This window comes from Panthera pardus, unplaced genomic scaffold (genome assembly GCF_024362965.1).
Source record: "Panthera pardus isolate Hobbes unplaced genomic scaffold, ASM2436296v1 HiC_scaffold_15, whole genome shotgun sequence".
In the NCBI taxonomy this organism is placed as follows: Eukaryota; Metazoa; Chordata; class Mammalia; order Carnivora; family Felidae; genus Panthera; species Panthera pardus.
In genome coordinates, this window is record NW_026526710.1 from 80,682,866 (window position 1) to 80,697,062 (window position 14,197).

The window sequence follows — 14,197 nt, forward strand, 5'->3', positions numbered from 1 at the left end:
CAGTAGTGACATCAAAATGCAACTAGGGGACTTTAGCTCTCACCCCAACCCCACTTCAAGGAAAATGCATCCTAAATAATAATGAGGTCTTGTTAGGCAAATATAATTCCAAGCCAGCCACAATCTGGAGCCCTTGCTGATCATACCTCAAATTCTCTGTCTCTGCTATCTGCCCCTCCTAACTCACCACCTGGCTCCACTGCCCATTTCAACAAATTTACACACCCATTTTACTCAGCATCCTACAGTTCCCTAGCACACCGGTCTCACTTTTTTTTGAGCCATTAGCATGGTTTCCCTCAAGCAAGAATGCCACCCTGCTAACAGCACAACCATTCATCAACCTAGAAGTTTCTCATCTTCCCTCATGAGTAAGCTCAAGCATCTTTTGCCCTCTGACGCCTCCTGAAGGACCCCCTTTCCCTGTCAACTGCCATCTTCTAACACACACATACCAGCTCCACCACCATCCTGACATCACCAACACCTGTCCTATGCACCTGCCTTGTAGGAAGCATCACGTGGCATTCTACATGAGCCTTGATTTCAGAGACTAGAACATTCCCCCTATGTCCCCTCAATCCCACACAGCCCCCAGCACATAGTGGACATCCAATAAATATTTATTGAATGAAAGAGACAGGCCATGGGAAGATGGAACTTGAGGCATGGGGGCAGAGGGGGTGGTTGTGAAGATTCCATTGGTTGGCCATACACTGCTGGTGGTGCCCCTGCTTTATGTCAGGACTGAAGGATCCCTTTCTCTCTGTCTTGCCTATTTTCTAGTCTTTCCTTTTGCTTTTTTTCCTGCCTCTAAATCATCCCATATGCAGTTGCTAGAGTAATGGTTCCAAATCATGACTGCAATCGTGACTGACATATGCCTTCCACTACTTGAAAACTTTACTAGCCACCAAGTGAAGTCCAAACCTTAACTTCCCTTGCCCTAAGCCTGTGGCCAAAAGCATTTTTCATCTGTTCCAAATGCAAAGACCATTTTCATTATGTGATGATTTTTATGGCACATTATCCTTCCAGAATCATACCTGGATTTCCAGTCTGGTGCGGATGCTTTCATGGTACCCCCAAACTGGCAGTCATCTCTGCCACCTCTCAACTCCCTGAACATTGTTCTATGCCACTTAACAAGTTCCACATTGCATTAGGGTGACTGAGTCACCGTAATGTATATACATACTTCCCCTGTTAGGTTATAAGTGTCTCGAAAACAAAGACCTTACTCATTTCTTCTCCTCATAGCATACAGTAAATCTCTATTAAATAGATTTAGAAAGGGTTTACACAATTTTTAAAACTACCATCATCAAATATTCATCCAATAACAGAGATTTTAATATCTCAAAGTGTCATATGAGCAACAAATTTTAATAATTTGCCCTTTGCTTCAACTCTGCTATTTTCACTGAAAACGTAAGTCAGATTGGTGTTAAGAATAAAAATTCAAAAACTGTATCAACTCAAACACAATGCCAGCAACTATAAATTTTTCCATCTCATTTAATGTTTATTCTTTTAGGAACCATTTCTAGGATTTAAGAAAAATAGAAGTAACATAGTATTTAACTGTTAAATAAATGTTCTTTATTTACTTATTTACATGAGCAACTGTGTTTCTTGTAATACCATAAAGAGATATTTTGAGACCTATGATGTCATAAGCCAATGGGACAGACATAATGGTCTCATCTGGGGACACACTCTAATGTCCCCAAGCTCTGTCTCAGAGATACTAGTTGAATTCCTTGGCTATTCTTCAGATGAAAAATGATATGCTTCCAATTGTAGCATCCAGTTTAAAAAGAAGTAAATGTACTCTATCCATTAGTGGAATGAATTAAGTGGATGACCTAAAACTTTCTGAAGGTTTGGGTTCTTTATATGCCAGGAAGGAAACTATCCTATACACAAAGAATACACACACACACACACACACACACACACACACACGCACACACACACACTCCTTCCCTAAACTATTCTGGAGATGTCAGTGTTGGTAGCATGCAGCATTTCATGTTGCCTGCCAAGAAAGGGGACAAACATGTTCTTAAGAGCTGGTCTGCTGAAATGAGAACATTACGTTTCTTAAGTATTCTCCCAGCTAAGTGGTGCACATAAATGCTCACAGAACTCATGCCCAGACTTCATTCGTATTGGCCACAATCATCATCCAACTAAAATCAGAAGGTATGACGCAAGTGAGCTATTTACAGCACTATTAAATGTGAATATTACATATCAGAGCTCCATCCTTAGAAAGCTTTTTGTAAGAATCTTCAATGGGACAGGGGCCTTTCTCTCTGGGCACATTGTGAAGAAGACTGCTTTTGAAAATGTGAGTTGGTTAAATAGCTGAAGTCAGGGGAAATTTTCTCACAGTGAGATTTATTGGAATGTGAATGATCTCTCATGGGAAGTGCCAAAAGCCCCATCAGCTGAGTTATTTAATTAAAACTATGGTGGAGTAAGTGGAAGAGATATTGCCTGGGGGAGTAATTTTGCACTGATCCCTGAAGGATTGACTTGATAGTCTTAAAATTCTTAATGGTTTCAAAACCTTAAACGTCTTCACAAATTTTCTCCTAGGAAAGGAAAAGCCATCCTGCCTGCAACCCCCAATCCTATAAAACCAAACAAAAACAAAAACCTGCAACAGAGAGCATAGCTTGGAAACCCAGTGTTCTTTTCTCAATGCTCAAAAAAAAAGAAACAAAAAAACAAAACAAAACAAAAAACCTGGCACAGGTTAGCATTCGCTCACAGGGAAAGACAGAGGAGCCCCCAAGCCTCTGCTCAGCTCAGAGTTTTACTCTTCTTCCTTTTCCTGGACCTCTTTTCTTTTTGTTTTGTTTTTAAATATCTAAAAATCCAACATTTTTATCTTACGAGATGCAAAAATATCATTTTCCTCTCAGTCGGTACGTACTGTGATTTGTCAACGGGCAAATTCCCGTAAGGTCTCTTGGAAGGTTCACTGACACAAACCCGCTAATCCTAGAGAAGTTTCGGGGAGAAAGTGCTGGAGAACAAGGCTTGATTTCTATGGCCTTCAACCTTCGATGAGAGGAATTTTAAGAAAGAATACAGAAGCTGAGATGGTTCAGGGCAGGGGACGAGTCTCGACTGACATGTGTGGGCTGAGAGTGTTCCAGTTACTTGGACAGCTCTTACTCACACATGAACCACAGTCCCCGCCCGACACCGGCACCCACACCCACCGGCACCCACTCTGAAGAGGAAATGCGGTCCAGATACTGAAGTGGCACCACCTTGGGCGCTGGGGAGCCAGCAGTGGTGGTAGACAGGGGAGAGCTGTCCAGATCGCTGGAAGTTAAAGAAGGGGAACCAGAGCCCTAAACAACCTCCACCTCCACTAATAAAGTCTTCGAGAGCCGCGGGGCAAAGTTGTTCCTAAACTTCAGCTGTAGCTCATTCCCTTCAGACAGTTCAGCCAAATACCCACCCCTGCCCTACGGTCATCTTGGAAATAAAAATATCTACCCAAAGAAGGGTGGGGTTGATGTCATAAACAGCTGAGAAGATCACAGCCAGTTTCACTCCCCTGCTCTGGATTGCCTGAGTACATTTTCCAGTATGCCTAGAGTAAAAGTTTTCTTCTGGACGTTGCCACAGAGGACACGTGTCAAAGACCAGGCATACAGGGGCACCCGGGTGGCTCAGCCGGTTGAGTGCCCGACTCTTGATTTTGGCTCAGGTCATGATCCCAGGGTCATGGGATCGAGCGCCGTGTCAGGCTCTGTACTGAGCATGAAGCCTTGCTTGCGATTCTCTCTCCCCTTCCCCCTTCTCTCTGCCCTTCTCCCTCACTCGTGTGCTCTCTCGCATGCTCTCACTCTCTCTCTAAGATAAAAATAAAATTAAAAGACTGGGCAGAGGAGGAGAGAGGCCTCTGCGTTGAGATGGACAAACAGAAGACAGTGTTCTCACAAACCCCAAATGTGCGCCTGGGCCTGTGTCTTACACTTTTTCAGCCATTTATTGTCAAATCTAATTGTTTATCAATCCAGCATTGTCTTGTTTTCAGGGTTTGGTTTTTCTTCCACCCTACCTTTCCCCCGACCCCTCTCTTTTTGATTTTTGATACAGAGCTTTTCCCCAGAAGCCCAAGTTGCATCGGATGGTGATATGTGCTCCCAAGCATGGTCTTCCCTGGCTTAACAAATGGAAAGAAAATCAACAAAAACAACGTCGGCATGGGTTCCGGTAAGTATTCCACTTTCAGATTCCCATTAATTTCACCCTTGAGAAGTTCAGCGACCATAACTTGCTTTTGCGAGTCTTAAAAATGTTCTTTATCATCTGCTTCTCTATGTTCTGTTTTATTTTATTTTATTTTATTTTATTTTATTTTATTTTATTTTATTAAGGAGGGAGATTTCTAAGCCTTTAAAATGTTTCTGTTTCATCAGTTGACTATTTCTTACAGGTACCATTGAATATATTTTTTTTCTTTCCTAAATGAAAAACTGCTGAAATGTAACAGTTTATAGAAACATTTTTTATTCCCTATGTGTGTGTGTGTGTGTGTACATGTATCCAAGAAAACTTCCATAATTTATTTCTGAGCTTGTAAGAATGTACCTTGAGAGACTTCATGTCTTAATTCTTTAAGGAGTAGATTTGAAACTTTTTTTTTTAATTTCTCCATCCCATTAAAAAAACAAAACAAAACCACCAGCTTCAAAGTGATAGACATGCATTTGATGGGCAAAGCTCTCTGAGAGAATTCACAGTCCACTCTAGGACAAAACATGCTGGCAAGCACTGGTGACCCTTGTCACAGGAGAGCAAGAAAGCCTCTCCTCCCGTGGCCTGCTCAGCCCTGTCTGGAACCTTCTTTGACAAGCAAAAGTAACCTTCAGACCAAGCCTTCCCTCTACCACTCTGCACCTGTCACTAATAAACAAGACAGTGCTGCTTTCATACATTTTCTTCCTGCCTCCTGAATTTGGGATCGATAAAACCAAAGCTGAAATCCAAGTGTGCGAATATCTTAGGATAGGCTATAAAATATAATTGCATCATATATGTAGGTTCCTAAGCCTTTCGAAGCATTAAGTCAACATGTGGAAATAAACCAAGCCACAAATTGTAAATCAGAATAAACTGTGCTAATTATTGATCAGAGTCGATCATGTTGGCTCAATTTGAAAGGTTTGGCTGTTACTGTTATTGTTGCTGGTATTGCTGTTAGAGTCTTTTTCAGAAAATGAAAACTACCTTGCAAAGTAGTCAAAGTAGAGCCAAAGATATCTATTTTGTAGATAATATTTAAAACAGTTTTCCTGAAATGTTATTCCTCCTACCTCCATGTTCAAATATTCTAACTTAACGCCTTCAAGGTTAACTTCAGATGCTCCCTTTTCAGGGACTCTATCCTGAATTTCCTGGCAAAAAGTAAATTCTATCTTCTGAACTACATTGGCACTCACTCTTTAATTTGCCAAACATAGCTTTTATCTCCCCTAGTACTCTGCATACTACTTAGAGCTAAGTTCCATGTCTTTCTGGCTTCTAAACCACAGACATTAACACGAGTATAGTAGGTTCTCAATAAAGACTTGATGTGTGAGCTGAAGAATAAATAAACTCAGTCCCACAAGTCAGCACACACATTCACACAAGCCAAGTCTGGGGCACTTCCCCTTTCCAGCTGTAAATAAAATTAAATCCTGACATCACCCCAATGTTAGAAAACAGACAAGTAGCCAGAGGAAAGATATATTGATGATGATTCTGGGTCGGCCTAAGGCCAATCAGAATAGAGGCTGGCATGGTCTTTAGAATCCCTCACATTAGGAATTTCTTGGTACTGCCATGGGTTCTGGAGTCCCCAGTATTAAAAGAGCCCCTTCTCCCCTCTAGCGCCACTAGCCGAAACATTATGTGAGAATGCAAGACAAGTGTGGCTGTTCTGTCAGCTTCGAGGTCCTGAGTGGACACCTGGCCTTGAAGAGAGTAGAGACAGAGCCTTTGAAGACAGCGTGGGCGACACACAGGGAGTCTCCATAGCCCAGGAAAAAGTGTAACCCTTAAAAGGAGAGAGTAAGGCACATCTCTGTGCCCAAGTTGAGATAGGGGCTGGAGCGTGGGAAGTCAGAGTGAAAACCAGGGGATACAGCCAACACTAAGCACTAGAAAATGAACCCCGCCTATAAATGCGAACGAAGGCAGTTAAACCTGTGCTGTGCTTGCACAATAATTCACCTACCTGGCATCTCCCTTCTCCCTGCCCCTCCTTTCCTTCCTCTCCCCATGGCCGCTCTATTCTTAGCATGAATGCTTCCCCTCACTTCAACGTGGTCAGCCCTGAAAGCCATGGCAACCATTAGGACTTGCTTCAGTCACCGTCTTCTTCACAAGTGCCGGCTGAGCATCCAAATGACTCCAAAATTGGTATTTTCAATCCGAAGCTTCCTTCTGGTTTGCCATTCCATGATTTCAACTGTTAGCTGGTCACAGCCTACTTTACAACTCTGTGCATCTGAAACTAGACCTTTTCCCCCTCTTCCAAGCAAAGTCGGTCTCCTAATTCCCCATCTTTTTAAAGAAATGATTATTTTTCAGTCCCTCAATCATAAAAATTTGGAAACATTGTTTTCCCTCTTCCTGACCTCCATGCCAAATCAGAATGAGGATCTCCTCTGTAACTTAATTATCTTTGAACTGTTTAAAAATTGCAATCGCATCCTTTTCTACTGTTTATATTAGAAATTCAATAGATATAAAGAAATTTCCAAAAAAATTTTTGAGAGAAGTGCGAAATAAAACACCTGTGTAAGAAAAACCTCTTAACTCTGAATTTTGAAGACCTGTGTGGCCCTTACCAGTTCTGCCCCTTGCTGTCCATGTTTTTGAGTTCTGCTTTTCCTTACAGCACTACCATGCATGTTTATATCTGTAAGTAACATTTTGTTCATTTTTGCATGCTTCTAAACTTTACAGGAAAGAAATCGTATCTTATGTAACTTGCTGTTACTTGCTTGTTTTTTCAACAAGATATTCCCAAGATTCATCTCCGTTGGTGAATTTAGTATAGTGATCATGCACTTTTTTTTGCTATTACAATCACTGCCACTACAAACATTGCAGGCATCTCTCCTGTATGTGGACAATCCCTAGGACATCTAACAGAGTGAAATTATCAGATCATAGGACATGGGATTCTTTAGCTAATGCTGTATCATTTTCTGAAGTAGATGTGATAGTAAATTTCATACGTTAATTTGTAGGGTGTTTTGGGATGAGATTAACATTTAAATTGGTGAACTCTGAGTAAACAGATGCCCTTTTATAATGTGGGTGGGCATCATCCAATCAGTTGAAGGCCTGAATAGGACATAAAGACTCACTTCCCCAGGTAAGAGGGAAATCTCCAGCAGACTGCCTTCTGACTTCATCCATGCTATTCTCTCTCCTGGTGCCCCAGCCTGCTGGCCCACCCTGTGGACTCCGTCTTGCCAGTCTCCATAATCACAGGAGCCAATTCCATGTCAAAAAATCTCTATCTACATACGCATCCTGTCGGTTCTGTTTCTCAGGAGAACCTGAATATTACCAGCACTCATAATACAATAGATATACTAATTTACACTCCTACTGGCAATGGATAAGTGTTCCAATCAGTAGAATACTACTTGTTCACGTGACCTTACACTCCTCCCCTCCTAGAAGCTACAACTAACTTAATCTTGCAGGTGGTGAAAAAAAAAAAAAAGAACTGGTTTATTATGTGTCTCCCTGTGAAAAATGTTCAGTAGCTTCCCATGGTCTACATTACAGAATGAAGTTCAGACTCCCTTAGGCACAGCAAGACCTGGGCTGACCAAACTTCCTGGGCTCTGCCTGACATTCTGCTGCTCCGGGGGCTTCAAGTCTCTTTTTCAACTTAGAACCTATGGTCCAAAACATTCCTTGGGACCCCAGCGCATCACACGCTGAGCCCCTTTGCTGGTGTGGGCATCCCTGTTTCTTCCTCTAGCCTACGTCTCGCGGCAGTGAGGGGTGGCCAGCCCAGGGTGGGAGCAACCTCCCGCTGGGGCTCTGTGCTTGGTCAAACAGGTGCCTGCCCTCTTCCTACCTGGGTGTTCAACTCCCCCGGTGCCATCTCCGTGCTGTCAGCACTCCTAAGATACCCCCCTCTCCATTTTTCCTCCTTCCCTCACCCGTCTCTCTCTCTTACAAAAAATCCTTCCAAGTCGTCAGGGCCCGGCACTTGATTCTTGAGCCTCCTCATCACCCTGCTGGACTCAAGCTCCTTCTCGTCTCATTCCTGGCACCTCACAGACATCAGCTGCTTCCACCTGATGCTCAGCAACCTCGAGGTGGTGAGTGACCCGGAGCCGCACTTTCTCCGGCTGCATGACGGGAACACACGACCTCTGCCATGGTGTCTCATGAGCATTAAAGGAGAGGGCATTTGTTTCCTACCCAGGAGGCACCCAATGAAAGTTAGGTGGTGGAATACTGGGGGAGGGCCACCCTCTGGGGGGGGGCATTTCCATAAATGTAACTACATTCTCTTGAACGGACCAGCGAGGCCAGAGACACACAGAGTGCAGTGATTTTCTGCTTGATCCCACCTCCACCACCAACTCTGCTGTGAAAGGGATGCCTTCGAAAGGTTACCTCCCCAGCCACCTCAGCATCTTTTCCCTTGAAGCAGTAAAATAAATACAGCCATTCTTACCATTAAATTCTCTAAGTCGGTTACCAGTTGAAAAATGCTGGTTGTGAAGTTAACACACATTTTAACACAAATTGGCATTAACAGTACCATTTATCCAGATAAGATGTCCAATTTGCTCTTCAGCTCTGGGCTGAAAGCCCCCGGTGGGGGCTGGGGCAGCAAGGATGTACCATGGTTGATGTCTCCTCATTGGAGGGCCCAGAGGACTCCATGACCCCCCACACCATCATCTTCTGTCCTCTCACTACAACTTTATCCAGTGGGACACTACAAAGTCTGAGAACTTGGGCAGATATTAGACCTCACCACCTTTCAAGTCCTCGCCTGTAAAATCAAGGTTATGTCCACATCCAAGTGTGCAGTGGGGTTAAATGAGAAGATATCGGCCAAATTCCTCATAGACAGCAAGTGATCAGCAAAGAGAAGAAATTAGTATATATACAAAGCATGTGGTTCGGGGCGCCTGGGTGGCTCACTTGGTTGGTTAAGCATCCGACTTCCACTCAGGTCATGATATCGAAGCTTGTGAGTTCAAGCCCCGCGTCGGGCTCTGTGCTGACAGCTCAGAGCCTGGAGCCTGCTTCCGGTTCTGAGTCTCCCTCTCGCTCTGCCCCTCCCCTGCTGCACTCTGTCTGTCTCTCTCAAAAATAGACAAACATTTAAAAAAAATTTTTTTTAAAGAAAGCATGTGGTTCAATTCCTTTATCCTTTTGAAGTTCTTACAACCTATTATACAAATTGGGATTTCTGGATTCCAAGTCCAACCTTGTATTGTTAGGTAGATCATCAACTCTCTCTTTATATTACACATGTGTGCAATACTTGTAGGTCCTGATACGATGTTAATAAAACACACACGGAAGACTTTAAGTACATATAAGGTTAACTTTGAAATACGGCTACTATATTTTTTAAATTCACTATCATTTTTAGTTTTAAAAAAATGAAGGGGCACCTGGGTGGCTCAGTCGGTTAAGCATCCGACTCTTGATTTCAGCTCAGGTCATGAATCTCATGATTCATGATTTCAAGCCCCGTGTTGAGCTCCATGCTGACGGCCTGCTCGGGATTCTCTCTCTCTCTGCCCTTCCCCTGCTTGTGCTTCTCTCTCTCTCTCTCTCTCTCTCTCTCTCTCCCTCCCTCCCTGCCTCTCTCTCTCAAAATAAATAAACATTAAAAAAAAAAAAAGGAAACCATCATGAAGAATTCAACCAGGTGGATAGGTGGGTACTCCTTTCTTTCACCAGTGATTGACTGAGAATCCTAGCATTATGTTTGAAAAAGCCCGAGAAGGCAAAGACCTGCCTTTTCCTAACCTCACAAAAGTAGCAGGAGCGATATATCTGGATGATAAAAGGAGGAAAAGTATTGCCGAAACTGTTCACACATGACAGACACTAAAAACCCTATCTTGGTCTGGCAATCACAACTTAGTTCTCCACATCTGAGCTCTAGCCTCTGTCCTAAACTTTCAGAAGAGGCCAAACTGGCTGTTGGTGTTTTTCTTTTCAAATTACTATTCTATATATTTAAGGCACGCGACACAGTGATTGGATGAACATATGTGAACAGCATGCAACGACTGCTATAATCAAACTAATTTACGTATCTTCTCACAGTTACCATTTTCTGTGGTGAGAGCACCTGAAATCTACTCTCTTAGGAAATGTCCAGTATTCAGTCCAATATTATTAACTGCCATCTTCATGGGCACCTAGATCTCTAGGTGGAGTTGTCCTACGTACCTGCAACTTGGTATCCTCTGACAACTGCTCCCTATTTCCCCACCTCCCCGTGCTTGGTGACCATTGTTCTACCTTTTTCTTTTTTAATGTTTATTTACTTTTGAGAGCAAGAGAGAGAGAGAGCAGGGGAGGGGCAGAGAGAGAGAGAGGGAGAGACAGAGGATCCGAAGCAGGCTCTGTGCTGACAGCAGTGAGCCCGATGCGGGGCTCGAACTCACAAACCCTGAGATCACGACCTGAGCCGAAGTCAGACACTTAACCGATTGAGCCACCCGGGAGCCTCTAGTCTACCTGTTTTGCATTGATTATTCCTTGACAGAAACTGGGATACCTGATCTGGGACCCGAACTGCAAAAGCTTGCCACACGCAGGGTGGGGGGATCCCATCTCGTTCTGGCCTCGGTGGCTCCAGCCGGGTACCCAGTAGCTCCCTTTCCTTTAAGAGTAGAGCTACTCCAACTCTCTCATTGCTCATCAAAAGTGGTGGATGCACTAAAAACTGGCTGGCAGGACTTCACACCTGACTGCTAAGCGAATGAGGAGTTCAGTGGCAAGTCTTTCACTAAAGAGATTTTGCTAATAGACACTCTGTAAGCTTCACTTGTGCACACGAAACCATTTTTAAGCTTAGCTACAGCTACAGAGAAAAAAAACTATCACATGGGAAATTTTCTTACCTTCCGACCATTTGCTATCCCTTACACAATATCATAAATTGTTCTTTTGTAATATGCATCCCTTAAAAAGAAAGCACTCTAGCAGATGTCACATAATGTGTTCTGCTGAATGTCCACTTGGGATATAATTTTAGAGGCCCCAGACAAGAAACACAGAGTTCCAAACTATTTCCTTCCCTAGACTATTGCTGGCATCTGAAAATTTCATAGTTATTTTGTATCAAAAACACAGGAAATAATCATAGTTACAATAATAATACCTACCATTCCCTGACTACCATAGGCCAAGTTCTTTAACCATAGGAACCCTAAGGCATTCAACAAAGAGAATGGTATTATTAACTCAGTTTGCTATTCAGAAGCCTGAGATTCAGAGGGATCGAACAGCTAACATAAGGTCATATAGAAAGCAAAGGCTAGGAAACCCACGTTTTTCTCATATAGCACACCCAATCCATGTGGCTATTACTCGAAGGATCAACTCACCACGCACCAAACCACAGACCCTGACAGACACAGCAGAAAATATCCAAGAGATCGTTCGATTCTTTCTGAAATGACACTTCACAATTTCTGACGGGTCCTCTCTTGTGGAATTTGCATGAAGCTAAAAATGACGCCAGCGTATGAACTCTGCTCAGATTCACTAATAAGTCTAGATTTGGTGTTACAGAAAGGGTTTGAAGCCAGCTCGGAGTGCCTGGTGGAAGGAAGCCGCATCCCATTGCTGGAAAGACGTGCAGAAGGGGAGGTGCCCGGCTGCCGAACCCAAACGTTGCCAACGTCAGTTAAATCTAGGCTTGAGTCATGGCTGAGACAGTACAAACCTGAGCTTTTCCCCGAATACACCCAAATCTGTGAGGTTTTATTCTACTCAGAAATGATAGCACATGAACAAAGATGAAATTAATTCACAGAATTTCTTTAGAGCAACGATATCATAAGATCTAGAAGTGAAATTGGAAAATACCATGAAAACATGATAAAGCATTTCATAGCTTCTACTTGGGCTTTAGGAATCAAATGCTGTAGATGGGTAAACGGGTAAATAAAATGTCCACTTACCTGATGCAACCACCCGGATCACCTTTTCCCAATGCCCATATGGGAAAGTATGAAGTAAACAGGAGTAGTAGCCAACATCAGCCTCAGAGACATTGTGGAAGGTCAGGGTCATATCATTAGCAGCCATGGTAGAATTTAAGAAGTAAACCCTATCAGCATAGGGTGTTCTTATAATCACACCATAGGCAGGGCTGAATATGGCTATGGACTCTCTGTCCGTGGTATTGATCTTGAACCACTCCATCTGGGTTAAGGTGTCCAGTGATGAGTACACACATTCTAGACTCATATTCTCAGCCAGTTTAACAGTCGTGTCCCAGAACATCTCTTCACATAGAGCTGAAACGCACAACATCACATTTATTCAGTTAGGCTTGATAATTAAAACACCAAATAGATCCCTAAAGCTTATTCTAAGCTTTCTAAGACCTAGCAAGATAGCAAATGGCTAACAGTTTCTAACTTAACTTGTAGGTTTCCTGAACCAAGTGAGAAATTATCTGAGCCGAATAAAGAGCATTATAAATTCTAAACATGCCATGCCATAAGACTAAAAAAGAAGTAAATTTTTTAAATGAAGACATTATCTTTACCTCTGTATATGTGAACAAGAGCCAAGAAGAAAGCAAGATAATCCATCTCTGGAAACCGTTTGGGAGACTGGTCTATTAAAAAAAAAAGACAATTTTTATAATGTTACAGGCAGAGGCCCGGCACGATACACTGCTTCCTTCCTCTCAGATATTATCACTAGTGTCTTCTTTTTCTGAAGTGTAACACAGGAAAAAGGTCTTAGCTTCAAAGTCAGGTTTGCTCTCGCACAAGGGATGAGCAGATTTGAATCACTTCTCTCTCGGGGAAATAGCTTATTTTCAAGCTTTTAATTTCTACAAAGATTCATTCATTGAACAAATCAGAGAGTGGCTGAGGGCTTTCTCTTTCCCAAACTCTGCTCTAGGCAATAAGGATACAACAGTAAATTAAAAAAAAAAAAAAAAAAAAAAAAAAAAAAGTCCTTGCCATCATGGAACTTACATTCTAGTGGGAGGAGACAGAAACTGAAATAAAAAAGTAGAATATGTAAGTTATAGGTGGTGAGTGCATGAGGGAAAACAAAGCAGGAAAGTGGGGATAAGCCAAGGCGGGTGGGAGTGTTACCCTTTTAGACAGGAAGGCCCAGGAAGTCTTTACTGAGAACTTGACATTGGAGCAGAGACTGAGGGCAGGGGGAGGGGCCTCGGGCTCCAGAAGCTAGAAGGCTCCACCCGTGTGGACTGCTGCTGGGTTTGGCCTTCCCTTCACTTCTACCTCTTCTTTGACCTCGGGCATTTGCTTCGGAGGTGACGAAGGGACCACGGAAGGCCCTAAAGATACAAAAGTATCGTGGCTCAGGAGAGACACAAATCTACCACTGTGGGTGTTTTTTTTAACTTTTTATTTTCAAATCGTTATAGAGTCACAGTAATTTGCAAAGATAGTACAGAGAGGATCCAGGTAGGCTTGACCCAGTTTTCCCCAAGGGTTACATCTTATAGAATTCTGTACAATATCAAAATGTGACTGAGTTTTTAAGTTCATCATTGTTCCCTTCCCTTTCATGTAAAATATCAGTTTGGTTTCTTAAGGACTTGTTAGGAACCTATCATCCATGTCAGTATCAAAAAAAAATGCATTATTGCCTCTATAATGAGAGGAGTTATATGAATGCATTTAGCCCTGATGAGGGTCAAAATAGAAGGTGGGTAAGAATTGGCAAGAAGGGGAAGCATGAATGACTAAAGACCATGTTGCCTAAGGTCAACTCTGAACCTCTGGTTCAGTCCCAAAGTCTATCAGTAGGTGTCCACTGCTCAGCATGAGTATCTCACGTGGGAACTTTTTCAAGAAGCAAGAAATCAGCAGCACAAAACTCTGCTGAATACATATAGTACTGTGTACTGCCACCTTATATTTGCATAGCATTCTATTTGCCAAAACCT

At 42.7% G+C, this 14,197-nt stretch overlaps 1 protein-coding gene across 2 annotated transcripts in view; it reads right to left on the reverse strand.

The window, feature by feature from the left end:
- Window positions 1-14,197, reverse strand: part of CD226 (CD226 molecule) — a 91,221-nt gene that overhangs the window by 64,393 nt on the left and 12,631 nt on the right. For both annotated transcript variants that reach the window (XM_019432576.2, XM_053902826.1), the window contains exons 2-3: window positions 12,812-12,883; window positions 12,219-12,557 (exon numbers count right to left, since the gene is read on the reverse strand). In XM_019432576.2, coding sequence (XP_019288121.1) covers window positions 12,219-12,557; window positions 12,812-12,857 — 385 coding nt within the window. In that variant the 5' untranslated portion in view covers window positions 12,858-12,883. The remainder of the gene's footprint in view (window positions 1-12,218; window positions 12,558-12,811; window positions 12,884-14,197) is intronic.